The sequence below is a fragment of the Podarcis bocagei genome (assembly GCF_964188305.1).
Source record: "Podarcis bocagei genome assembly, chromosome: 5".
Lineage (NCBI taxonomy): Eukaryota > Metazoa > Chordata > Lepidosauria > Squamata > Lacertidae > Podarcis > Podarcis bocagei.
This window is the reverse complement of record NC_138129.1, coordinates 2517892-2542632: the sequence shown is the minus strand read 5'-3', so window position 1 is coordinate 2542632 and position 24741 is coordinate 2517892. Positions and strand designations below refer to the sequence as shown.

Here is a 24741-nt window from a genome sequence, read left to right as displayed (position 1 = left end):
GACCACCAACCGCCGACACAAAATGGCCGCGCGCCCTTTCACCCCGGCGCCGCGCGAGGGTCAGAGGGCGGCATGCTACGGGGGGCCGCGGGGGACAAACCACCCAGGAGGCGCGAGAGAACTCCGGCCGCCCCCGCTGCTGCTGCTTCGGCCGAACAAGCGGCGCCAAGTCCAGCCGGCGCCTCCCTAAAGCGCACGCGCGGACTCCCAGCGACGCGTGCGCAGTAGGGCCCGGCCGCCGCGCATGGGCGGTGCTGCTCCGGTGGGACTTTTGTCGCTCCTTCCCGCTCGCCCGTCTCCCCCGCGGGAGATATTTCGCTCCGCCAGAATTGTGACTTCCGGCATGGGGCGCACTCTCGCTTTCTCCCGAGCAGCGCCTGAGGAAGGGAGAAGCGGGGGGAAGGCGAGGGGGGAATAGGCGGCCAAGGGACCTGCGACCCGGGGCCACTTCCAGGGCCTTGCCGGCGGCCTGACCCCGCCCACTCGCGGGACTCGGGCCCCAGGTGAGGCAGTGTGGCTGAGTGGGTAGAGCGCGTGCCCTCCGGGCATAAAGGCCAGGCCAGGCCCCCTTTGGACCCCAAAGAGACTGGCAGTCTGGGCCAGGGACGCGGCCAGGCTAGACCAGAGGGCTTGACCCCTTGCAAGGCATTGCAGGGGGTCAGGCTGGATGACCCTCGGGGAACCCCTTCCAACTCCACAATGCTGCGATTCCTGCACTGCAGGGGGTCGGGGCTGGGTGACCTTTCGGGGTCCTTTCCAGTTCTACACTTCCGGGATTCCCAGGCCGCTTCCTTTGTATGCCAGGGGGCTTCTCTTTCTCTCTTCAGCTCCAGGCATTGGCCAAAGCTGCCCTGCTCTGCACACACAGGGGTAGCAGGCCATGCAGTGAAACTCTTTAAGGGACCTTGAGACTGCCTGCTGTTTTTCAGAGAGCCTTCCTCTAGTTTTTTGAGAACTTAAGGCCTCTTAAGGCTGACAAAAGTTATGTGAAGCGGCACATTGGGCTTGTTACCTTTTTTATTTATTTATTGTGTTTCTCCTCCTCCTCCTGAAAGCTGCTCTCACAGAACTTATTATCCCTTTCCTACGCAGGATGACGATGACTGGAGGAGAGGCCTGAGTCGAGGGCGGCAGGGCCAGGCCATGGCTGTTTTCGACACCCCGCAGGAGGCGTTTGGGGCCTTGCGCCCGGCCTGCGTGCAGCTGACCAAAGCCCAGACGGCAGAGAACGTGGAGCTGCTCCGCTCCCAGCTGCGAACGGTCAGCGACTCTGCCCTGCAGGAACTCCAGGAATATGTCCTCTTTCCCCTGCGCTTCACCCTCAAGATCCCAGGGCCGAAGCGGGAGCGTGTGGTCCAGACCGTGGCCCAGTGCGTGGCCTCGGTGCTCTCCGCCACGTGCGTGAAGAAGCCCGAGCTGCTCCTGGAGCTGTTCTCCGAGCTCTGCGTCTGCCTGGCCTCCCCCTCCAGCCCGCAGCAGCTGGCCCCTCTGTCGGAGGAGCTGAAGGAAGCTGTCTTGCAGGCACTGCTGGCTCTGTTGCATTCAGCTTCCGGCGACGTCCTGGCGACTCTGTACCAGCCCTCCAACCTCCCACACCTGGGCTTTGCCGTCTCCTTGCTGCTCTCCCTGGCGGAGCAAGAGAAAGCCAAGCAGCTGAAGATCACGGCCATGAGATGCCTGCAAACGCTGCTTCTGCAGTGTGACTGCGAGGGGGGCCACCGGCCGCTGGACGGCGAGGAGGCAAAGCGTTGCGGGGATCTCTTTGCTTCCTTCCTGCCTGGGATCTCCCTCACGCTCTCCCGGATCATCGCGGGGGACGTGAAGCAAGGCCATGCCATTGTCGTCTCGGCCATCAAAGTCTTCTCCCGGGTGGTAGCTTCGGTCATGGCAGATGAGCAACTGGCACAGATCCCGCCAAAGACGGAGGCATCTGTGCAGGGGCAAGGCAGGCTCTCGGAGCTCGTGGTCTACCGAGACCCCGACTGGGCAAAGAGCACAGCAGCCAAGCTCTCCATCCTGATCGCGAAGGTGGTTGGGTCTGTGTCCGTTCACCCTCACTGGAAGGCGAGGATGGAGCTGGTGGAAATGGTTCAGCTCTTGATGGCAACCTGCGGCCGGTCTTTGGTCAACTCCGCCAGCCAGCTCCTGAAGGCCTTGGTTGGCCTCGTCAATGATGAGAGGCCCGAGATCCAAACTCGGAGCAGCGAGGTCCTGCGGAGCACCGCCGAGCAGGGAAGGGTGGCGGAGAACCGCCTTCTTGCCGACATCCTTTCGGAGGACCTCCACTCCCTGGCCACTGCCCTTCCCCGCCTGATGCGCTCCCAGGATGACCAGGGCAAGACGGTCACCTTGAACTTGCTCCTCGGGTACTTGAAGCTGCTGGGCCCCCGGGTCAACCTGGTTCTGAACTCCGCTGCCCACCTCCACCGCCTCTCCAGGGCCATTGTGCAAGTCCTGGAGCTGGACGTGAAGGACGTGAAGGTTGTGGAGGAGCGGCGTCTCGGGAACGTGCCAGGACCTTCACAGCACAGCAGCAGCGCCCAGAGGAAGTGCTTCCGGTTCTTTGCCGACGAGCACATATTCTCCTTGCTCCAGCAGATCTGCCGGGTCCTCGGATACTATGGGAACCTCTATTTGCTGGCGGACCATTTCCTGGGGCTGTACGGAGAGTCGGCTGTCTACCGGAAGCAGGCGGCGATGGTCCTCAATGAACTAATTGCTGGAGCAGCTGGGCTGGAGGTGGACGTCCTTCATGAGCGGGAAGAGGTGACCAGTAATGAGGATGTCAGAGGCGTCGTGGCTTCTGTGCTGGAGGAATACGTGGACCAAGCCAACTGGCACCTGGTCACCAGCATCGAGGCTGAGGAGGTGGCCAGCGAACTGGAGGCGAAGCGCTCCGGGCTCCTTGCCGTTCCGCCTGGCCAGCCCCTTCCTTTCCCAGATGCCAAGCTCACCGTCCACGCCATGAACGGCAACATCTGGCAGATTTGCATCCAGCTGGAAGGGGTGGGCTGCTTTGCTTCCGCGCTCAAGCAGGACTTCCGCCCGCTGCTGATCTCAGCCTTGTACCCCGTCCTGGAGAAGGCAGGAGATGCCACGCTCCTTATCAGCCAGGCAGCCAGCGGGGCCATGGAGGACATCTGCTGTGCCTGTGGCTACGGCTCCATCCCAGACCTTATCAACCAGAACGCTGACTACCTGGTGAACGGCATCTCCTTGCACCTGCGTCACCAGGCTCACGTGCCCCGTTGCTCGCGGGTCCTGGAAGCCATGCTGAGACACTCGGATGCCAATGTGCTGCCCCTGGTGGATGACGTCATTCAGGACATCCTGGCCAAGCTTGACCTGCATCACGCTGACCGGGCCGCCTCGTTCCTCGGGGTCATGCACACGCTGCTGCTGAGGCTAGGTACCGATTCACCGCCATGCTTCTATCCTGCTTTTTCTTTCAAGGAGCTCAAGCCATAAATGGCTCTGTTTCCCTCTCACAGGGACACGGGTGGTGCTGTGGGTTGAACCACAGGGCCTAGAACTTGCTGATCAGAAGGTCGGTGGTTTGAATCCCCGCGACGGGGTGAGCTCCCGTTGCTCGGTCCCTGCTCCTGCCAACCTAGCAGTTCAAAAGCACACCAGTGCAAGTTGATAAATAGGTACCGCTCCGGCGGGAAGGTAGACGGCGTTTCCGTGCGCTGCTCTGGTTCGCCAGAAGCGGCTTAGTCATGCTGGCCACATGACCCGGAAGCTGTACGCCGGTTCCCTCGGCCAGTAAAGCGAGATGAGCGCCACAACCCCAGAGTCAGCCACGACTGGACCTAATGGTCAGGGGTCCCTTTACTTTTAACCTTTACTTTCCCTCTCACAACAACAGCCCTGTGAGGTAGGGCTTAGCTGAGGGATGGCGATTGGGCCAAAGCCAGGCTTCGTGGTCGTGGGGAATTCGAACCCTGCTCTTCCAGGTCCTAGTCCAGCAATCTAACCACTTTGCCACCTTGACTCAGAGTAGGAAATTCACAGCACCCCCTCCAAAATGGGGGACCTCTGTCTTGTCTGTGCTATCCCAGGGGTCCTGGCCTTGGTTGCAAGGTGTTGCTTAATTCACCCATTTCTCCCTTTCAGAAATTCTGTAGCCGAGTTAGGAAATGAACCAGGGCCTTGGATCCGTGCTGGTCACATCTACACCAGTGGTTCCCAAATTTTTTCAGGCCACTGCCCTCTTGGTTCCACATTCACATCCCCAGTGCCCCCAACCATGTAAAAATCACTAATTAGGATATCAGTTTGCCCAACCCACTAAAGAAGAGAACAGCACAATGAAATTCAAATGGTAGCAATTAATTGCATGTTTATTCAAAATCCAGTTAAAACTATTTAGTTTAATTCAGCAAAGCAGATGAACTTGAATCAGTGATGCCAGCTTTTCAAATTCTGTTAGTCCTTTAAACCTCTGGCACCCCCTTCCTGCCCCCTTGCCTCTTAGTGCCTTCCTAGGTAACCCCACTGTCCCCCATGGGCTGGTGCTTCCCACTGATCTACACTCTGTGGGGATGCCAAATGACTCGGGGAATAACTCCGTTAATCTATGCATGGGATTTCCTTCAGAGGATGCGTACTCAGGAATGCATATGTGAGAGTAATATTCAGCACTGAGAGTTATAGCCAACTAAATCATACTTGCGAGTAGACCTATTGATATTGAGGCACCTATGACATGCCTTTTTAAATTTCAATGGGTTTGCTCTGGGTACCATCAGCGCAGGATTCATCCCAGAGTTATTCGGAGTCAAGGTCTACCTGTTTAGAACGGAACAAATTGAATTCCTTGAAACTTGGTCTGCAGCCTGATTGTCCCAGTTGCAGAGGAAAGCCAGGAGAATTTGTAGCTGCTACTATCTACTGTACAGTACCTCTTTTTGTTTTTTAGAACTTTATTAAGGAATCAAAATATCTTACACAATGAAGCGAAATGAATCCGGTGGTGACTTGCTATCATAGTTCTATATTATATGGGAGCATGAAGAGGTTGATTAAAATCAGACCAGAAAATGGGATTATCATTCTCTCGGGATCAAAGAGGGCTTGTGGTAGTGGATTTTGGTATGTAGTCAGCACCAAATAAATCTGGTTTCGTGGGAATTTGCCAGTTCCTTAATGCATGCCAGAAACATCCATCATGCGAGGGCTGTTGGCTTGGTGGTGTCTCGTAAAACACACATCAAATGATTCCACTCTTCTGCAATTGGGATGTGTAGGGCCTTCTGAAACCAAATGTGAAGGGGAAAATCAAACTTATTTCTCCATTATTGAGCAATAGTCAACCTAGCCGCAGCGAACACATATATAATAAGAGTTTTACGAACATAGCCTGGCATGGAGATTCACTGCACTGTGTCTTCCCTGTGTGGCTTAGCCCTCTTTCCCCAAATTGGGACTTAAATCTATATCCCAGCTGCCCAGAATAGAACCCATTTCGTAGCCAAGGTCAGGATTGCTGTGTTGGGCCTAAGGAAGTCACGCTTTCATCCTCTTGGCAGCTTCCTGGTTTGCGGTGGAGCGCCGAACAGAGAAGAATTTGGAGCACGAAGGTGGCCGTTTCTCGGGAGCAGCTGAGCAGAGTGAGGAAACCCCTTCTCCGCCACTTCTCACCGCAGAGGCCATGGAAGAGTTCTTCCTCGAGTACATGAAGCAGAAGCGGATTGCAGAAGGCAATCTCACAGAGGAGGAGGAGGAGGAAGGTCAGTACAGCTGGAAGCGCTTCAGGTCTCTGGTCGGAGCCCAGAATGCTCTTCCCCTACACTCATGACCCTGCATGTGCATGGAATGCTATAGCTGCATTTGGGAGAGCTTGATCTTTTAGTGTGGCAGCAGCTGCCCTTCGGAACTCCATGCCTATTGACGTCAGGCAGGCGCCTTCACTGTACCCTCTTTTGGGGCCTGCGAAAAACATTCTTGTTGCAGAGGGCCTTCTTGGGAGTGGCGCCCGCCCTGTGGAACACCCTCCCATCAAAGAGATAAACAACTACTTGGATATTTAGAAGACATCTGAAGGCAGCCCTGTTCAGGGAAGTTTTTAATGTGTGGCATTCTAATGCATTTTTAATCTTTGCTGGAAGCCGCCCAGAGTGGCTGGGGAGACCCAGCCAGATGGGCGCGGTACAAATAATAAATTATTATTATTATTGTTATTGTTATTGTTATTCCAGTAGCACCTTAAAGACCAACTAAGTTAGTTCTTGGTATGAGCTTTCGTGTGCATGCACACTTCTTCAGATACCTGAAGAAGGTATCTGAAGAAGTGTGCATGCACACGAAAGCTCATACCAAGAACTAACTTAGTTGGTCTTTAAGGTGCTACGGGAAGGATTTTTTTTATTTTGACTATGGCAGACCAACACGGCTACCTATCTACTACTGGTTATTGTTATTGTTATTGTTGTTGTTGTTGTTTAGACTAGCCTACCCAGATGGGTGTGAGTTTTAACCTGCTTTTAGTCTATTGCTAGTTTAACTTTTTGAAAGTTTTGAAATATTGTTCATCTTTCATAGATTTTGTTGTTGTTTAGTCGTTTAGTTGTGTCCGACTCTGCGTGACCCCATGCACCAGAGCACGCCAGGCACTCCTGTCTTCCACTGCCTCCCACAGTCTGGTCAGACTCATGTTTGTAGCTTTGAGAACACTGTCCCACCATCTCGTCCTCTGTCCTCCCCTTCTCCTTGTGCCCTCCATCTTTCCCAACATCAGGGTCTTTTCCAGGGAGTCTCCTCTTCTCATGAGGTGGCCAAAGTATTGGAGCCTCAGCTTCAGGATCTGTCCTTCCAGTGAGCACTCAGGGCTGATTTCCTTCAGAATGGAGAGGTTGGATCTTCTTGCAGTCCATGGGACTCTCAAGAGTCTCCTCCAGCACCAGAATTCAAAAGCATCCATTCTTCGGCGATCAGCCTTCTTTATGGTCCAGCTCTCACTTCCATACTGCTTTGAGACTTTTTTCCTACAGTCAAGCAGTGCAGCATAAAGTTTATGAAATAATAATAAAAAAATGTGTTTAAGTTCCACCCTGTATCGTTCCCATAAGTGCCAACAACCCTCCTTTCTCCTTCCCAGAGGATCAGCTGCCTTCTCTGGAGCCAGAAGCAAATGAGCAGAGCCTGGAGACAGAGAGCCTTTTGCCAGCCCATGCCCAGACCGCCAAGGCCGTGATGGAGAGATGTGCCCACTTGCTCTCCGACAAGAGTCTCCATGTGCGGCTGAAGGTATGCCTTGGAGGAGCAGCCAGGACACCAGAGGCTCTGCTGTCGACCCAGCCCTGGAGACGGTATCCAAGTGCCAAGGGCCAGCCCTTGCTTTGAATATGTAAAACAACAATGAAACGAGTTGCTTCGAGCATGTCTGCAGTCCCTTTTTCATGCGCCTGAGACTGATGGGCTTGGCTCCCAGCTCAAAGCGCTGATCTTAAAGCGGCCAGAGGGTACCCTCGGGTATAATGCGAAGAATGGGTTAAATGACACAGTGCTAGGCCTCATATCTTGAGGAGCACATCCTCCGTGTCTGGATACTCTGAGATTAGGGTGTCAGGTGCCCTGGGTCACCATAGCAACACCCTTAACTGGGGACTCTGGAAGAAGCTCTCTGCTGGGAGCCAGAAATCTCTGGAGACTCCGCTGGGGCTCCACACCCTCTGCCGACACATTGCACAAGTTGAGGGGTGGTCAGCTACCAACTGACTCCCGCAAGTGACCAACACATTTTAGTCTTTGACAAAGAGATCAAGGACTGTTTTCTTCTCCAGGTGAGAAGAAAGCAAGAGCGCTGAACACTCTTACATCGCAGAATCGCTCGTCTAGCTGTCTCCACCTCCGTTAATGCCCTTGTGTTTCTCCTCTGAATTCTCCTGCGCTTCCCCTGGCAGGTCCTGGATGTCTTGGAGCTCTGCGTGACGGTGCTGAGTCCCCACGAGAGCCACCTCCTTCCCTTGGCCCATCGGACGTGGCCTGCCCTCGTCCACCGCCTGACCAAAGACGACCCTCTGGCCGTTCTCAGGGCCTTTAAGGTGAGCCTGTTCAGAATCCTCAGCACCCACCCACACCCCACCGGGGCTGGCAAGGGTCTGAACTCGGCCCCCAATGCAGTTCCGGCAAGGGAGGAGCCAGCTGTCTTGACCACAGTCTAGTTTCATGGGCATGATCTGCAGAATTTGGGGCTTCCCCTTGTATTGAATTTTTGCAGATTCTGAAAATGAAGGGTGCTGGAACGTCGTAACGTGGCTTGGGGATTCAAAATATATTTTGGTTAAATTAATACAATATAGTTTTCTTGGTAAGGGAAATTGCATGGAAATCATTGGTTGCCAAGTATTTCCAGTTACATCACTGCCATCGTTTAGCATTAGCTGACATTTTCAGAAGGTGAAAGTTATTTGGTTTTCCAAAAGCAGTTTACGTGATTCTTCATCAGATGTAGACTTACCAAGCTAAAGGTGTCACAAAAATAATAGCAGATTTGAATTCCTCACACCCAAAAACACATTTGAAAGAAAGAGATTTGCAAAAATTAAGTTCCTCCCCTAAAATGGCACACCCTGGCCCTCTGTTTAATAAAACGTTGGTTTTTTTTAAAAAAAGGGTATGTGATAATGATAATACAATTTTATTTATATCCCGCCCTCCCCAGCCGAAGCTGGGCTCAGAGCGGCTAACAACAGTAAAAGTAACACAGTTTACATAAAACCACAATCAATTAATTGAAATACATTCTAAAATCAATTCAGAATAAAATTAATGGCAACCATTGGGCTAGAGTTCTGTGAGGATTACCAAAGGAGGGGATCAGACTGTGCCTTGGCCAAAGGCCTGGTGGAACAGCTCTGTCTTGCAGGCCCTGCGGACAGATGTCAAGTCCCGCAGGGCCATAGTCTCTTGTGACAGAGCGTTCCACCAGATCGGGGCCACGGCTGAAAAGGCCCTGGCTCTGATTGAGGCCAGCCTAAACTCCCTGTGGCCTGGGATCTCCAAGATGTTTTTGTTTGAAGACCATAAGGTCCTCTGTGGGACATACCAGGAGAGGCGGTCCCGTAGGTACCAGGGTCCTGGGTCGTATAGGGCTTTAAAGGTTAAAACCAGCACCTTAAACCTGATCCTGTACAGCCAGTGCAGCTGGTATAGCACCAGGTGAATGTGATCCCATGGCGAGGACCCCGTAAGGAATCTCACCACGGCATTCTGGAGTTTCTGGGTCAGTCTCAAGGGCAGCCCCGGTTTCTGAATATCAGCTGCTGGAAACCACAGAAAGCCAGTCGCCACAGCGGCCAGCCAGACGCCTGTGGGGAGAAACCCACAAGCAGGATTCGATTGCAGGAGCCCTTCTCCCCTCCTGCAGTTTCCAGCAGTGAGAAGCATTGCTTCTTCCAAAAGAAGGCAAGTCGGCCGATGAGAACAACGCAAATTTGCAATAAGCAAAACAGGGAATAAAACTAACAGCCTGGCAGTGCGGTCCAGCGCTGAGCTCCGTAGTGCTAACTGAGTCAGAGTGTGGGGCACCAGGTTGGCTTCCGCAGCTGCAGCCTGGCTGAAAAAGCAAAGTGAGAAACAGGGTCACAGGGGGAAAGTGGCGCAGCAAAGAGGACATCTCCCTCCCTGTATTTCATCTCCTCTTTGTTTCTCAAGGGCTGGTGCAAGATCTGCTTGGGGGGGGGGGGGATTGTGCTCCCTTTTAGTGAATCTGGCCCAGTTGTGCGCCAGCAGATTCTTCCAGTTGCCAACTAACCTGGCAAGGAAGAAGCATTCGATGCCCTCCAGGCTTCCAGCTCCGAGATCTGGCCTACAAGGAGAGCGTTTGAAGTGCAAATGGTTTGAGCGACTTAAAGCTAAAAGCGTAATACACAGGGGCCCCCGCCTTGGGGGGGGGACAAAACCCCCCAGCCAAGCCTGCAATACCCAGCCAACATCTCAAGGACCAGGCAGGATTTTTTTACGCAGAGAGGAGGAGACGTTATCAAGGAATGCAGTTACCTTTTCAGCATTTTGAGATACGCTGCCAAGCAGCAGGGAAGGTGATACTTTTTAATTATAGAAATCCCTTTGATCGTGGTGGCCTCCTTTCTGAAACTGCAGAGAGGGAGGGAGAGAACTTCAGTGCGGCAGGGGACCCAACCCTCCCTGTGCTGGGGGGGGGGCCTCCTCTTGGCAGCCAAGTTTAGAACCGTAGAATTGAGGAGTCGGAAGGGGTCCCAGGGATCATCTAGCCCAACCCCTGCGATGCCTAGAGGCTTAGCACTTCTTGCACTTTCTTGTCTTTAATAATAATAAATAATAATAATTTTTTATTTATACTCCGCCCTTCCCGGTTCAGAAAACTGGGCTCAGGACGGCTAACAACAAATTTAAAACATTTAATTGATGCAACTAAGAACAGCATAAAATACAGTATAAAATGTGAATAACAATCAATTCAGAATCAATTTAGGGGGGGAAATCCATCTAATAAGCATTAGGGCTAGCTGGCTAAATTAGTCCTATTTGGGCCAGCGAGGAGACCAGGGGAGAATTAGCTGTGGGATCCCAGAGCGGGTAATCTTCATAAAAAGAGGAGGGGGAGGGAAGGAAGGAAGGAAGGGGAATAAAAGATCAGGCTGAGTTCAAGTTGAAAACCAGGCGGAATAGCTCTGTCTTACAGGCCCTGCAGAAGGAGGTTAAATCCTGCAGGGCTCCTGGAACAGAGCATTCCACCAGGTCGGAGCCATCACTGAGAAGCCCCTGGCCCTGGCGGAGGATAGTCTGACTTCTTAGGGCCCGGGACCTCTAAAATATGATTATTCATGGACCTTAAGGTCCTCTGCAGGGCAGACCAGGAGAGGAGGTCCCATAACTAGTCCTTTGCATGATGCTGCAGGCACCCCCAACTTGCACATTCACTCTCATACACAGAGCTGCGCGGCACTGTGCAAACAGTGTGCAAGCCCAACCTGCAGTATTTGCTCCGAGCCCCCCAGACTTTGGCTGAACGTGACATAGAGAAATAATAATAATTTATATTCATAGCCCACCCATCTAGCTGGGTTGCCCCAGCCACTCTGGGTGGCTCCCAACAAAATATTAAAAACACAATCAAACACCAGCCATTAAAAAACTTCCCTGAACAGGGTTGCCTTCAGGTGTCTTCTAAAAGTCAGATACAGTGGTAGCTCTGGATGTGAACAGGATCCGTTCCAAAGCACCGTTAGCATCATGAGCAGAATGCAACACGCATGCGCGGGTCGCAATTCGCCACATCTGCGCATGCGCAGGATGTCATTCTGAGTGTCTGCGCATGAGCGAGCGGCGAAATCCGGAAGTAACCCATTCTGTTACTTCTGGGTCGCCACGGGACGCAACCTGAAAAGATCCAACCTGAAGCAAACGTAACAAGAGGTATGACTGTAGTTGTTTTATCTGACATCTGAGGGGAGGGCGTTCCGCAGGGCAGGTGCCACCACCGAGAAGCCTCTGCCTGGGTCTTGTGGCAGATTGCCCACTCAGCGCAGATTCATGCAGAAAGCAAGACTGGGTGCGGGTGGCCTGGCGCAGAGCGGCTGTGCTCTGAAGCAGAATGTAAGAGTCCTGCTTTTCATCCTAGAGGAGAAGGGGAATGGAATGGAGTATCCTGGGAAAGGGCATAGCTGGCTGGAAAACTGCACAGGAGCCCTCGATACGGCAGCATTTGGTTGCAGATTGCACTCATTCCAGCAAATGGGACTTGCCTCTGTGAATGGAATTTCCACAGGTGCTGTGCACTTTGGGAGCCCACAGCGGCGACTTCCTGCGGCGGCGATTCTCCAAAGACGTCCTGCCCAAGCTGGCAGCCTCCCTCGTCACCCAGGCCCCGGTCAGCGCCCGGGCAGGGCCCATCTATGGCCACACCCTTGCCTTCAAGCTACAGCTCGCCGTGCTGCAGGGCCTCGGCTCCCTATGCAAAACTCTGGACCTTGGTGAGTAGTTAATCTGTGGAACTCCCTGCCACAGGAGGCAGTGACCAACCTAGACAGCTTTAAAAGAGAATTAGACAAATTACAACAGCCGAACCTTTGCAAGCTTAGGATAACGGAGCTTGGAAAAAACTATTTAAATATCCCTTCCCCAAAAAACCGAAAGCTTTTCTACTGGGGTTGATAGGCGATGAATTAAGAAAAGCAGACCAGAGACTATTTATGTACGCTACAACTGCCACCAGAATCTTAGTAGCCCCAAAATGGAAAACTCAGGAAATACCAACACGAATGGAGTGGCAGACAAAAATGGTTGAATATGTAGAATTAGCAAAACTGACTCACAGGATCCGTAACCAAGAGGAAACAGAGTTCAAAAAGGAATGGAGTAAATTTGTCGAGTATATAGGTAATAACTGTAGAAGTTTAAAGACTGTAGCAGAATTAAAATAAATCTTGTGATGTGTATAAGAACCTGTGAAAGAGAAAATTTAATATGAAAGCCTGTTGAAGGGAGGGAAGTCTGTGCGCGATAGAACGTGTAGAAAATAAGCAGACATTCGATCGTTGAACTTTAGAGTGTTTATTTTGTTTGTACATGTTAAAGAAAACTCAATAAAAAGTGTATAAAAAAAAAGGATAACGGAGCTTGTTGCTTGGGAACGGCAGCACAAGGGGCTCTGCCAGGCCTGGCGCTTGGGAACGAGACAAACTCGGGGCTGGCAGAGCTGCTTTCTGCAGGGGTTGTGTGTGCATCTCCACCTGCCCAGTGCCAGGTCAGAAAGTCTTTAGCATCAGTCTTTAATCAGTCTTTAACATCAGCAGTTCCATCTAGACCATGGGCGCGTTTCAGCCCGGTTCTTGAGTTCGTTCAAAATCTAAAACAGCTTATCTTGTATTCCTTTCTTTGAATTTGTGCCATTTAGGTTTTTTAACCCTTTTTTAAAGCCTTGTAAGGACTGCAACTCCCTGTGCTCCTGCCTTCTTAGGTAGGAGGCCTTGATTCACTCTGCAAGCCCTAAACCTTGCCTGACCCTCCTTGTTTGCAGATGCAAGCCGACGCTCTGCCCACCCTCCGGGGCACTCCCTGCGCGAGTCGTCTTCCGCTGATGCTTCTCTCTTCCTGTTCCCACAGGTGAGGGCGACCTGAATAAAGTGGAGGACGCCTGCCTCCCCTACCTCAGCGCCAAGCAGCCTGCCAAATTGCAAGAGGCCGCCTGCAGGTAATGGAAACGCAGGCAACACAAAGCCTTTCACGTTGTACCCGGAACAGAATTTTAAGGCAGTGTAGGGATCCCTCGGCCATCAAGTCTAATCCCCCCTCTCTGCAGAAAAGCTGCCCCCTGCTAGATCCATAAATATGCTCCACAAGCAACACCACAAAGCCGGCTGCTTCAGGTGACTCACACAAGTGAGCCAAGGTGCAGGGGGCCTTGCCCTTCACTCAACAAGGACCTGCATTCATTCATTCCATCATCATCTTTATTTTATTTATACCCCGCCAATCTAGCTGGGTTTCCCCAGCCACTCTGGACAGCTTACAGCCTATATAAAACATAGTAAAATATCAAACATTAAAAACTTCCTGATACATTTATACACTGTTTAGGGAAGGTTTAAATGTTTGGTGTTTTATTGTGTTTTTAATATTCTGTTGGAAGCCACCCTGAGTGGCTGGGGAGGCCCGGCCAGATGGGTAGGCAATAAGTAATAAGTTATTATTTATTATTATTGCTGCTTGATTGTTAAAAAAACAAAAAACCTTGACGCAGTTTCCAAAGGGAATAAAACAGTAAAACTATCTGTAAAAACAGTAAAACAAACAAACAAACACCCAGCCCTTTGAAACATCCCAAAGTCAGCTATGAACTAAAAAGAGATTAAAACATACATCAACTTTATACATGTGTGGACAGTCCTTGCCAGACCAAAAAGTTTGGAGTCCAGTGAAGGCGCTTGCCCGAGGCCAAGTGGCAAGGGGTTCCAGAGTGTAGCTGCCGCCCCACTGAAAGACTGAGTTCTTTCCAACGCAGAAAAGGCATCCTGTGGCCTTGTATCAGTGCCAGCTCTGTTGATCAAAGCGGCTCAGTGGGCACATGTGGGGTCAAGGCGACCTCATAGGTAAACTGCTCCCAGGTTTTTCAGGACTTCCTATACTAATATTGACACCTTGAACTTGGCCCAGTAGCAAATCAGCAACTGGTGCAGATTTCTGAGCACACACAGGTGTTCTCTGCGGACAAGGGCCCCTCCTCCGGTCAGCAGTTGTGCTGCAGTATCCGGCACTAACCCCAGCCTCTTGGGATTCCAGTTCCAGGTAGGTGGACCAGCCAATGAAATCTTCTTACCGTGTAAGACTCTTTGGAAAAAGGCAAATTTGGTTCAGTGGGAAGCCTGCCTAGCCCTGTCTGCTGTTTTCACCAAACCAGGCAAAGGTGGCTCTCCCCCAACACTCCCATTTTCTTTCTGTTTTCTCTCTTCCGTCCCTTTGGCCCTGAACGTCACTTGCGCTTGCCTGAGCCCAAATCTGTTTCTCTCCACCGCTTGGCAAATCCTGGAAAAGGACCAGACCCTCTGTTGCTGTCGTGGCTTCTTAGGTAAAGGTAAAGGGACCCCTAACCATTAGGTCCAGTTGTGACCGACTCTGGGGTTGCGGCGCTCATCTCGCTTTATTGGCCCAAGGAGCCGGTGTTTGTCCGCAGACAGCTTCTCGGTCATGTGGCCAGCATGACTAAGCCGCTTCTGGAGAACCAGAGCAGCGCACGGAAACACCGTTGACCTTCCCGCCAGAGCGGTACCTATTTATATACTTGCACTTTGACGTGCTTTCGAACTTCTAAGTTGGCAGGAGCAGGGACCGAGCAACGGGAGCTCACCCCGTCACGGGGATTCGAACCACCGACCTTCTGACCAGCAAATCCTAGGCTCTGTGGTTTAAACCACAGCGCCACCTGCGTCCCTGTGGCGTGGCTTCTTAATTTCCCTTTAATACATGTTTAGTCAAGGATATTTGGAGGAGGAAAGAAACCCCCGGTCAACTCTCGTTAATAGCAGAAGAAGCACCAGTGGTTCTGTTGATGGGGCTCCAACCTGTTGGGATGCTGCCAGGGACAAGGAGGCATTTGGCAGCCCCCAGGTGGCTTTGGCAGCCAGGCAAACTCCGGTTCTCGGAACAGCATCAATCAGCAACTCGAGCCTCCGAAACCTTCAGAAACTGAGCACGCTCTTCTCAGCAGAGTGAATAAATCTACACAACGGAAGTGGCAGACAGAAACATGTGTAAGCATTATTTACAGGTGTTTATTCAGCATCAGGAACAAAGGAAAAACATGTCTTCTTCCCTTCGTGTCCAAGCAAACCAGCAGTACAGCAAAAGCAATATACAGCGGAAGTTCCCAGCAGACTGTGCTGGACGTAAACAGGCATGTGACCTACAACAACTCCACATATCTGTTCCTCTTAAGGAGGAACGGAACATCAATATCTGAACACAACAAAAGCCAAAATGCCCTGGGGGCAGGGGCAAGTGCTGAGGGTCCTTGCTCTGTCACAGTGGGAGCGAAAGACCTTTCCCATCTCCAGAGTTTCTGCAAGCTTAAATTCAAGTTACGTAAGCCTCTCCCTTCCCAGAGGTTAAGAGGACCTGCTTTGTGGACGCCCAGCCTTCCTGCCAAACAGAAGATGGAGAGAAGATGCAATAGCCATCTTCAGAGATCTGAATGGCTGTCGCATGGAAGAGGGAGGCAGGTTGCTTTCTGCTGCTCCAGAAGGGAGGGCCCGAACCAATGGATTCTAGTTACAAGGAAGGAGATCCTAACTCAACATTAGGAAGAACCTTCTGAGCGTAAGAGCTGCCCAACAGTGGAACAGACTTCCCTGGAAGGTCCTGGACTCTCCTTTGCTGGTAGTTTTTAAGCAGAGGTTGGGTGGCCATCTGCCAGGGGTGCTTTAACTGAGATTCCAGCATTGGGGGGCGGGTTGGGCTAGATGGCTTTTGGGGGTCCCTTCCAATCTGCTTTTTCTTAACGCCATGCACTATTTTATAAGGTTCTATAATGTCGCTTGTTACTCTAAACTAAAAAAAAGTCCCAGATGCTGCAACCTTTCATCATGGACAAAGTGGGTAGAATTTTTTTTTTCTTCCAGTCTCATACAAACATCCAAGTTGCATGTTGTAGGACTCAGGACAGATCAAAGGAAGTCCTTCATCATCATCATCGTCATAAAATTTTATTTATATCCCACTGTCCCCAGCCGAAGCTGGGCTCAGAGCGGCTAACAACAGTAAAAGTAACACAGTTTACATAAAACCACAATCAGTTAATTGAAATACATTCTAAAATCAATTCATTTTAAAATCAATTCAGAGTCAAATTCATGGCAACCATTGGGCTAGAGTTCTGTGAGGATTACCAAAGGAGGGGTCAGGCTGTGCCCTGGCCAAAGGCCCGGTGGAACAGCTCTGTCTTGCAGGCCCTGCAGAAAGATGTCAAGTCCCGCAGGGCCCTAGTCTCTTGTGACAGAGCGTTCCACCAGATCGGGGCCACAGCCGAAAAAGCCCTGGCTCTGGTTGAGGCCAGCCTAACCACCTCGCGACTTGGGACCTCCAAGAGGTTTTTGTTTGAAGACTGTAAGGTCCTCCGTGGGACATACCAGGAGAGGCGGTCCCGTAGGTACAAGGGTCCTAGGCCGTATAGGGCTTTAAAGGTTAAAACCAGCACCTTAAACCTCATCCTGTCCTTCACTGTGATACCAGAATGCTGGCCTAGGTGGGGCACTGGCCAGATCCAGCAAGCTCTTCCTATGGTCTTCACCATCAGCTGCAGGGCCGCAGATTCCTACCCCCCCCCAGCTTGTGCCCAAAAGGCTATTCTTGGAAAGGCCAGGGCACCGACGACAGCCTTTTTGCAAAGCAGATCGGCCTTTTTGCACCGCAGAGAAGCTTCTGCGCTGAGCAGCCTGCTTCCAACTTGCCCGGACGAGCCAGACCCATCGAGACGCTCCAGCTCCGTTCAGCGCAGACCCGGCGGGTTTGCACAAGCCAGCGATGCCGAGCTGTTTCTCGCCACGGTTAAACAGGCGCCTCTCCGTGCTCCCGGCTTGGGCCGCTTTCATTCCCTGCATCCCCATCTGCCAAGTTGCAAGCTCTGGTGCAGAGCCCTGCCAAGCGAAAGCTTAAAAACAAAGTAAAAATCAATAAGCCGCACTTGAGCAAAGCAAATACAAAGGCGAGCACGTCTGCTTGGATTAACCCGGGCATCTTTCGCCATGGAAACGGAGGTTGCTTGGAAACTGCTGGAGTAAATTCATATATATATATATATAATTGCAGGAGTCAAGTTGGTCCTTAAGCTGCACAGCCCTCTGGACCGCCAGGGGAGACTCTCGGCCCAAGAGAAGGGTCTTGGCGTGGAGGGTGCGTCACCCAAGGTCAGGCTGGACCTGAGATGGCCAGTCAGGAAGTGGAGGCGCCTGAGGGAAGGGGTCAGGGGGCATCTGCCATGTCAGGCTGGGGAAGGCAAGTAACCAAACAATTAAACAATTGCAAACAATTATCAGTAATATCCAAGGCAACAATGTACCAAGTACAACAATGCAATGTCAATATAAACTCTTTATGTTATAATCTATACAAAACATTAAACAGTATGAAAACAAAATAACAAATAAAATAAGTCTTGTAAGTCTTCTTTCAGAGACTTGCATAGTCTACAAAGACTTTCAGAGACTTAGAAGACTCTTGGATCTATGTTTCCAAGAGAATCCATCAAGAGCGCATATCTTGTGACTTTCAGAGATTTGTAAGATTTCTGTTTATTTGGTTTTGCAGAGAGTGCATATTTCATATACAGTCATACCTTGGGATAAATATGCTTCAGGATAAGTATTTTCGGGTTGTGCTTTGCGGGCAACCCGGAAGTAACGGAGTGCGTTACTTCCGGGTTTCGCCGCTCGCGCATGCGCAGATGGTCAAAATGAAGAAAGAACTTGTGAAGAAGGAACTTGTATTTTATCCGCCCTGAATCTTCCAGCATCATTGGACATGGCTTAGTGAGGACTTGCAGCAGCTGTGCCCAAGCTCTGCTGGCTTGGAGGTCCTGGTTCAATCCCCAACATTTCCCCTTAAAAGATCCCTGGCAGGAGGACTGGGGAAGGGGCTTTTGCCAGCGGCTGTGGGGAGCGCTTGCCAGCCTGAGGGTGCCAGACTGGCCGTTTGGCTCGGTGCGAGGCAGCTTCGTGCGTCTGTTGACTCTGGCCGCTGCCGCCCGGTGGGGTTCAAGTGAGATTAGGTTGCCGGATGGCGCCCAATGCCCAGTGGTCTCTGTGGCTGTTGCTGCCCAGACGAGGCAGGCTGTGCGTATCAGTCAGGGCTGCAGAACAAGCAAGCTGGAGTCCCTGGTGGAGTTTCTCAGGTGCAAAGGCTCTAGTGACGACAGCCTAGCTCTCGGCATCGTTTTGTAGGCACAGGATTGGGATGAGGGACAGGGATGGGATGGAGCATCTGTGAATCATAGTGCTGTAGGGTTGGCAGAGGACACCCAGGGGCCATCCAGTCCAACCCCCTGCGATGCAGGGAATCCCAGCTAAAGAATCCCCACCCAAGCCCCATTTAAAAACCTCCAAGGAAGGGGCATTCGCCACCTTGGAAGGCGTAATGGGTTGCATCACGGTACCCCTTCCATCTCTTCCTCTGTGATATGGGGAGCCCAAAGGTGTCCTCTCTGTACATCCTAAGGCATTGTAGTACTTTTCTCTTTCCTGCAGAATCCCCTGTCTCTGCCTTTTATTTATTTTATTTTATTTTATTTTATTTTATCCTTTTCATTTCATTTCATCTACAGTCATACCTTGGGTTGAAGCTGTTTCAGGTTGAGCGTTTTTGGGTTGCGTTCCGCGGCGACCCAGAAATAACGGAACACATTACTTCCGGGTTTCTCCACTTGTGCATGTGCAGAAGTTCAAAACATCACGTGCATGCGCAGAAGCGGCAAATCGCGACCCGTGCATGTGCAGACGCGGGTTGCGTTTGCTTCAGGATGCGAATGGGGCTCCTGAACGGATCCCGTTCGTATCCAGAGGTACCACTGTATTTCATTTATCTCCTCCATGGAGTTTGAGGTGGCATGCATACCTCTCCCCTTCCTCATTTTATCCTTACAACGACAAGCCTGCCAGATAGGTTAGGCCGAGAGCGAGTGCTTGGCCCACAAGGTCACAGCCAGTGAGCTTCGTGGCCCAGCGGTGGACTCGAACCCCGGTCAACTGGGTCCTAGTCCAGCACTCTAACTGCTGTGCCATGCTGCCTCCGTACTCAATGAATTAAGCGCCCTTTGTTGTGGAGCCCGTCTGGTCCTCCCACGCGGTTCCTCGCCCAAGAGGATAGATTTCTCCAGGTCTGCCAGCCGTTTCCTAGGCCACGGAAGAAGTGCTGCGATTATCCCTCTAGGAAAGGGCTCTGCTGAATCCCAATCAGACCTGAAGAGCCTCTCTTGGTTTCAAGAGCGGTGGCTTGGCTGCGGAGAGCATCTAATTCCAGCCTCGGAGGCCGTGTCGGTGGGCACAGCGCAAACACACCTGCCGCAAAGAGGCAGGGAAGTGGCTGAGCTGGGTGGTGCCTTGCCTGGTACAAACAAGAAGTTGAAAAAGCCACGCAAATCCATTAAAAAGAGAGAGAAGGAGAGACCGGTTTCATCTCCAGAGGCCTTCTCTGCCTGCAGCCAAGTCTTTGGTGTTTGGATTTTGCCCAGTTTCCCGCAGCGGCTCTAGAGGCGGCCAGTGGTTGTCAAACTGCCCACCTCCGGGAGGGTAATTCTGGATTGATTCGCCTGGAGAAAAGCCACAGAAATCTGCCAGGGGAATCACACAGGTTTGGGGGATCTGGCTTGGGCTGCCTAGTCGGTGTCGTGCTTTGGAACCGAGTTGCTTCATCAGTTTGATTTGATTCACTTATATTCTGCTTTCCCCCAATGAGCTGTGGCCAAACCATATTACAGCAGACATTCAGAGCATCAAATTACGGAACGCTGGAAATACCGCTGTACAAAATGCAGAGCATGTCAGTAAATTCAAAAATGACAAAAATCAGCAATTTGGCTCACTCAGAATGACTTCAGAAACCAAAACAATCTAGGTTTTAAGTACATAAACACATTTCAATTTAAGCTGTTTAAATTTTTCAATCCTGATTAAGGCAATTTGTAGCAAAGTAACAGTAGAACAACCACACCAAATTTACTGGTGTTTTGGCCAATCAGAGGGCATTTTCTGCAACAGCTGCTCCCACATCTGTGGAACTCATTGCCTCTTGAGCTCAGCATGACCAGGAGACTGCAAACCTTTTCAGAAAGTTCTTAAAACTTTCTCTCAAGGTGGAGTGCCTGCCTCATTTCTTTGATTACTGTTGGCTTTGATTCTAGCAATTTTGAGTGGGCCTTAAAAGAGAAAAGCATGATTTATAGACCCCAGGTCCCAACATAACCCCCACCAGGTGCATTGGCTTCTGTACCTGATATCTGCGTTGGAGGACGAAGTCCCATAGAAAAGCAGCAGCAATGGCAAGATTTATAAGTCAGTGAGAAAGGAGGCTGCATAATGAAACTGTTTGCAAAATTCTGTGAGAAGGAGAGAGAGAGAAGGAAAGGAACCGCTCTGTTGGCGTCAGCTGGGTCGGCCTTCCCCAAACTGGGGCCCCCCAGTTGCCTTTGGACTACAGTTCCCATCATTCCCCAAGCCAGCATGACTGCGGTGACTGGGGCTGATGGAAGAACCTAGAGTCCAAATGAAGATAATAATAATAATAATAATAATAATAATAATAATAATAGTAATAAAAATAAATAAATTATTATTTATACCCCGCCCATCTGGCTGAGTTTCCCCAATCGAGTGTTAAAAACAATACAGCATTAAATATTAAAAACTTCCCTACAGATAGCTGCCTTCAGATGTCTTTTAAAGATAAGATAGCTACTTATTTCCTTCACATCTGAAGGGAGGGTGTTCCACAGGGCGGGTGCCACTACCAAGAAGGCCCTCTGCCTGGTTCCCTGTAACTTGGCTTCTCACAGTGAGGGAACCACCAGAAGGCCCTCGGAGCTGGATCTCAATGTCCGGGCTGGATGATGGGGGTGGAGATGCTCCTTCAGGTATACTGGACCGAGGCCGTTTAACGCTTTATAGGTCAGCACCAACACTTTGAATTGTGCTTGGAAGCGTACTGGGAGCCAGTGCAGATCTCTCAGGATTGGCGTTATGTGGTCTCGGCGGCCACCCTCAGTCACCAGTCTAGCTGCTGCATTCTGGATTAGTTGTAGTTACCTTCAAAGGTAGCTCCATGTAGAGTGCATTGCAGTAGTCCAAGCGGGAGATAACTAGAGCATGAACCACTCTGGCCAGACAGTCTGCGGGCAGGGAGGGTCTCACCCTGCGTGCTAGTGGAGAGCGCCAGGTTGGGGAATCTCAGCAGTCACGTCACACTTTGAATTTTGTGTATGTGCAATTCCTACTTTTAATAGAGCAAGTTTGGGAAGAGATCATAATGTCATCTCAGGTGTTAAGCTAAGTGTGTGTGTGTGTGTGTGTGTGTGTGAGAGAGAGAGAGAGAGAGAGAGAGAGAGAGAGAGAAGGTATGTTTGCGTAAGATAGATAGATAGACATTCCTTCCAGAGATTTACTTCTTTCTCTCACAGCCTTTTAAAAATTTAATCTCTGAACCAGTTGCTTTATGTAATCACATTCTGAAAATGCAGCTAACTCTGAACCCACAGCTATTCACCTCCGTGTGGGAATGTATTGATGAAGGAAGTTTAAAATAGGATGTGGCAATGCCTTTAATCAGGACTCTCTCGTTTTTTCCCGGGCTTCGGCTCGCAGCAAATAAGCATTAAGGCGGAGAACACTTATTTAGCACATTGCAATTTCCAGGGTGCTGACTGTGCTGTGAACCAGAACCGTATTTTGGGGGGAAGGTGTGGGGAAGAAACAAGAGGCTTTATCCAGAGGCAGGGCTCCAAATGAGTCGAGACAGGGCTGGTGTTCTCCGCTGCCGTCCAGGATCAAACATATGGATTGCAAAGCAACCAGGATGAATTAACATCCTTTGCCATTGATTAGGTGGAGAGAGCCTGGCAGGGAACCATCACTGCAGAGCAAAAATGGTCTCCGGCCACCCAGTCCAAAAGAAAGGAAGAAAATTCTTGTGGACAAGACTTGTGGAAAAGTTGTTTGATTTGGAAAATGAGCTAGTCATTGCAGGGACTGGACTAGGAAGGCAAGACTGTCCTCACCTGCGATGTGAGCCTGGCCTCAATTTGCTGAAATAATGCTGTGTAATTATGAAAAGCCACACCTTGCACCCATTAAAAAAACCGCTGAGCCTCCAAAGTAGGAATTTGGGGGAAGCCTGAAAGAGGGCAGAGCCATGTGAGACTCAGAGGGAAACCACTTCCGATCATCATTCTGAATGATGCGATTTGGCGATTCCCTTTTTACGATACGATACGATAATCTTTATTGTCATTGTCCCATACAGTTCAAGAAGGACACTGACAAACTGGAACGTGTCCAGAGGAGGGCAACCAAAATGGTCAAAGGCCTGGAAATGATGCCTTATGAGGAACGGCTAAGGGAGCTGGGCATGTTTAGCCTGGAGAAGAGGAGGTTAAGGGGTGATATGATAGCCATGTTCAAATATATAAAAGGATGTCACATAAATGAGGGAGAAAGGTTGTTTTCTGCTGCTCCAGAGAAGCAGACATGGAGCAATGGATCCAAACTACAAGAGAGAAGATTCCACCTAAACATTAGGAAGAACTTCCTGACAGTAAGAGCTGTTTGACAGTGGAATTTGCTGCCAAGGCGTGTGGTGGAGTCTCCTTCTTTGGAGCTCTTTAAGCAGAGGCTTGACAACCATATGTCAGGAGTGCTCTGATGGTGTTTCCTGCTTGGCAGGGGGTTGGACTCGATGGCCCTTGTGGTCTCTTCCAACTCTATGATTCTATAAACTGATTTTTTAAAAAAATTGTTATTCACGTTTTATACCGTATTTAATGCTGCTTTTTGTAGCATCAATTAAGTGTTTTAAATTTTTTTGTTAGCCACCCTGAACCGGGGTTTTCTGAACCAGGAAGGGCGGGGTATAAATAAAATATTATTATTATTGCTATTGTTATTATGTTGTTGTTCTTGTTGTAGATTTCTTTTTATGTTGTAAACTGCTACAGGTTACGTTGTATGATTTTAGAGGAAAGTTTTCCTTTTATGCTCTGTCGCCCATTGTAAAGGCCTTTGGCTATATACAATAAAATGGATTGACGAAGAGCCCTGTCTTTGACTCCCACTTGGACTCTTCTTCACAGAGGTCTTTAAACAGAAGTTGGGTGGCTGCCTTTCAGGGATTCTTGAGCTGTGATTCCTGCATTGCAAGGGGGGGTTGGAATAGATGACCTTTGGGGGTCTCCTTCCAACCCTGTGACTTTATGATTCTAGACTTCCCATTGACTCAGCTTCCCCTCCCTGCTTTTGTTTTTGTCTCCGCAGCGTTTTCCTCCACCTGATGCAGGTGGACCCGGATGCCGTCTGGCTCTTCCTCAGCAACGTCTGGTGCCCCCACCCCTACGAGCCCCCCCACCCCAGCCTGTGCCCCGTGAAGCTGGCCGGGGCGGAGAAGAAGCGGGGCGAGTTCACCGACAACGTCGGGCGGCTGCTGGGCGAGCTGCAAGGGAGGGAAGGAGCGGTGGCAGCTGCACCCTGAGAGACACCCTTGAAACCTGGAGAGACGGGAGCCTTTTGCTAGAATCTGGGGGTCCAGTGGTGCTCCAGGCAGCAGCAGGAAGGGGAACAGGAGGGTCGATGGGGGAAGATCCTCAGGCAGCATTGTGCAGTTGCTGAAGAGGAGTCTTGGAGATGCACCTCCTTGGGAGAAGGTCTCAGCTGGCCAGAGAACATGACTGCGAAGCCTCTGAGCATGAGATGACTGCACCTTCCTAGGGACCTCAGCCCATCCGCACCTCGGCTGAATGTGGAATAGGCACCCCTTCTGTGTCCTTTGATTTCCCCTCGTCCATACGGCATTGACCAGAAACAGCCGCTGCCCTCGACGTTCTTCTTCTAAATCTGGAATTTCTCTGATCCACGGAAAATCCAAAAGGGACACCTGCTCTGCCTGTCGTTTTTATTGATTCAAAAAAGGTTATGCAGTATTCTGCAAAATGCAGTGTTATGAAACAGGATCTGGTGTGGCAGTTTACCTAGCGCATCTACAAATACAGACATGAAATAAAGCCGAAATAAATAAACCACAGGACTGTTTTGCTGCGTAGGTGGCAGTGGCTGCAACTATAGTATAGATATAATGGTTAAACAAGACAAGGTTCCCCTGTTACTCCAAGTTATTAAAGTATTCAGGGGCCCCGAGTCACTATGTTGACCATATTTGTTCGTAGGTCAGGGTGGGAGTCCTCAACCATGTTCTTCCTGGCTTACAAATGAAGTGAAGTCAGATCAAGCAGGTAGGAAGTTGTCCTTTGCCTTTGGCTTCTGCCATCCTTCCCTGGACACCTTTGTCCATGTTTTCCTTCTTTTGACAAGGGCGTTTTTGAAGTGGAGCAGCTCCTGCAGGCGGCAGGGCTGCTTGAAAGAACAAATAGTAGAAAGCAAGGAGAACAGACCCCCAAATCCCTGGCTGAAATCGCGTCTGAATATAAACCACTCAGGTGTGCACTAGCACGGGGTGAATCGGTGATGTGAAATGGGGATTTTCCGGGTGAGTCATGAATGGCATGCAGGG

At 50.6% G+C, this 24741-nt stretch overlaps 1 protein-coding gene across 1 annotated transcript; it reads left to right on the top strand.

Annotated features, from left to right (window-relative positions):
* Positions 1-38: 38 nt before the first annotated feature.
* TTI1 (TELO2 interacting protein 1) lies at positions 39-24250 on the top strand. The gene is made up of 8 exons (XM_081196066.1): positions 39-503; positions 1093-3409; positions 5532-5732; positions 7100-7248; positions 7905-8045; positions 11753-11957; positions 13090-13177; positions 23493-24250. The coding sequence occupies exons 2-8, from the start codon at positions 1144-1146 to the stop codon at positions 23704-23706; spliced, it is 3264 nt and encodes a 1087-aa protein (XP_081052192.1). The 5' UTR covers positions 39-503; positions 1093-1143; the 3' UTR covers positions 23707-24250.
* Positions 24251-24741: the final 491 nt, after the last annotated feature.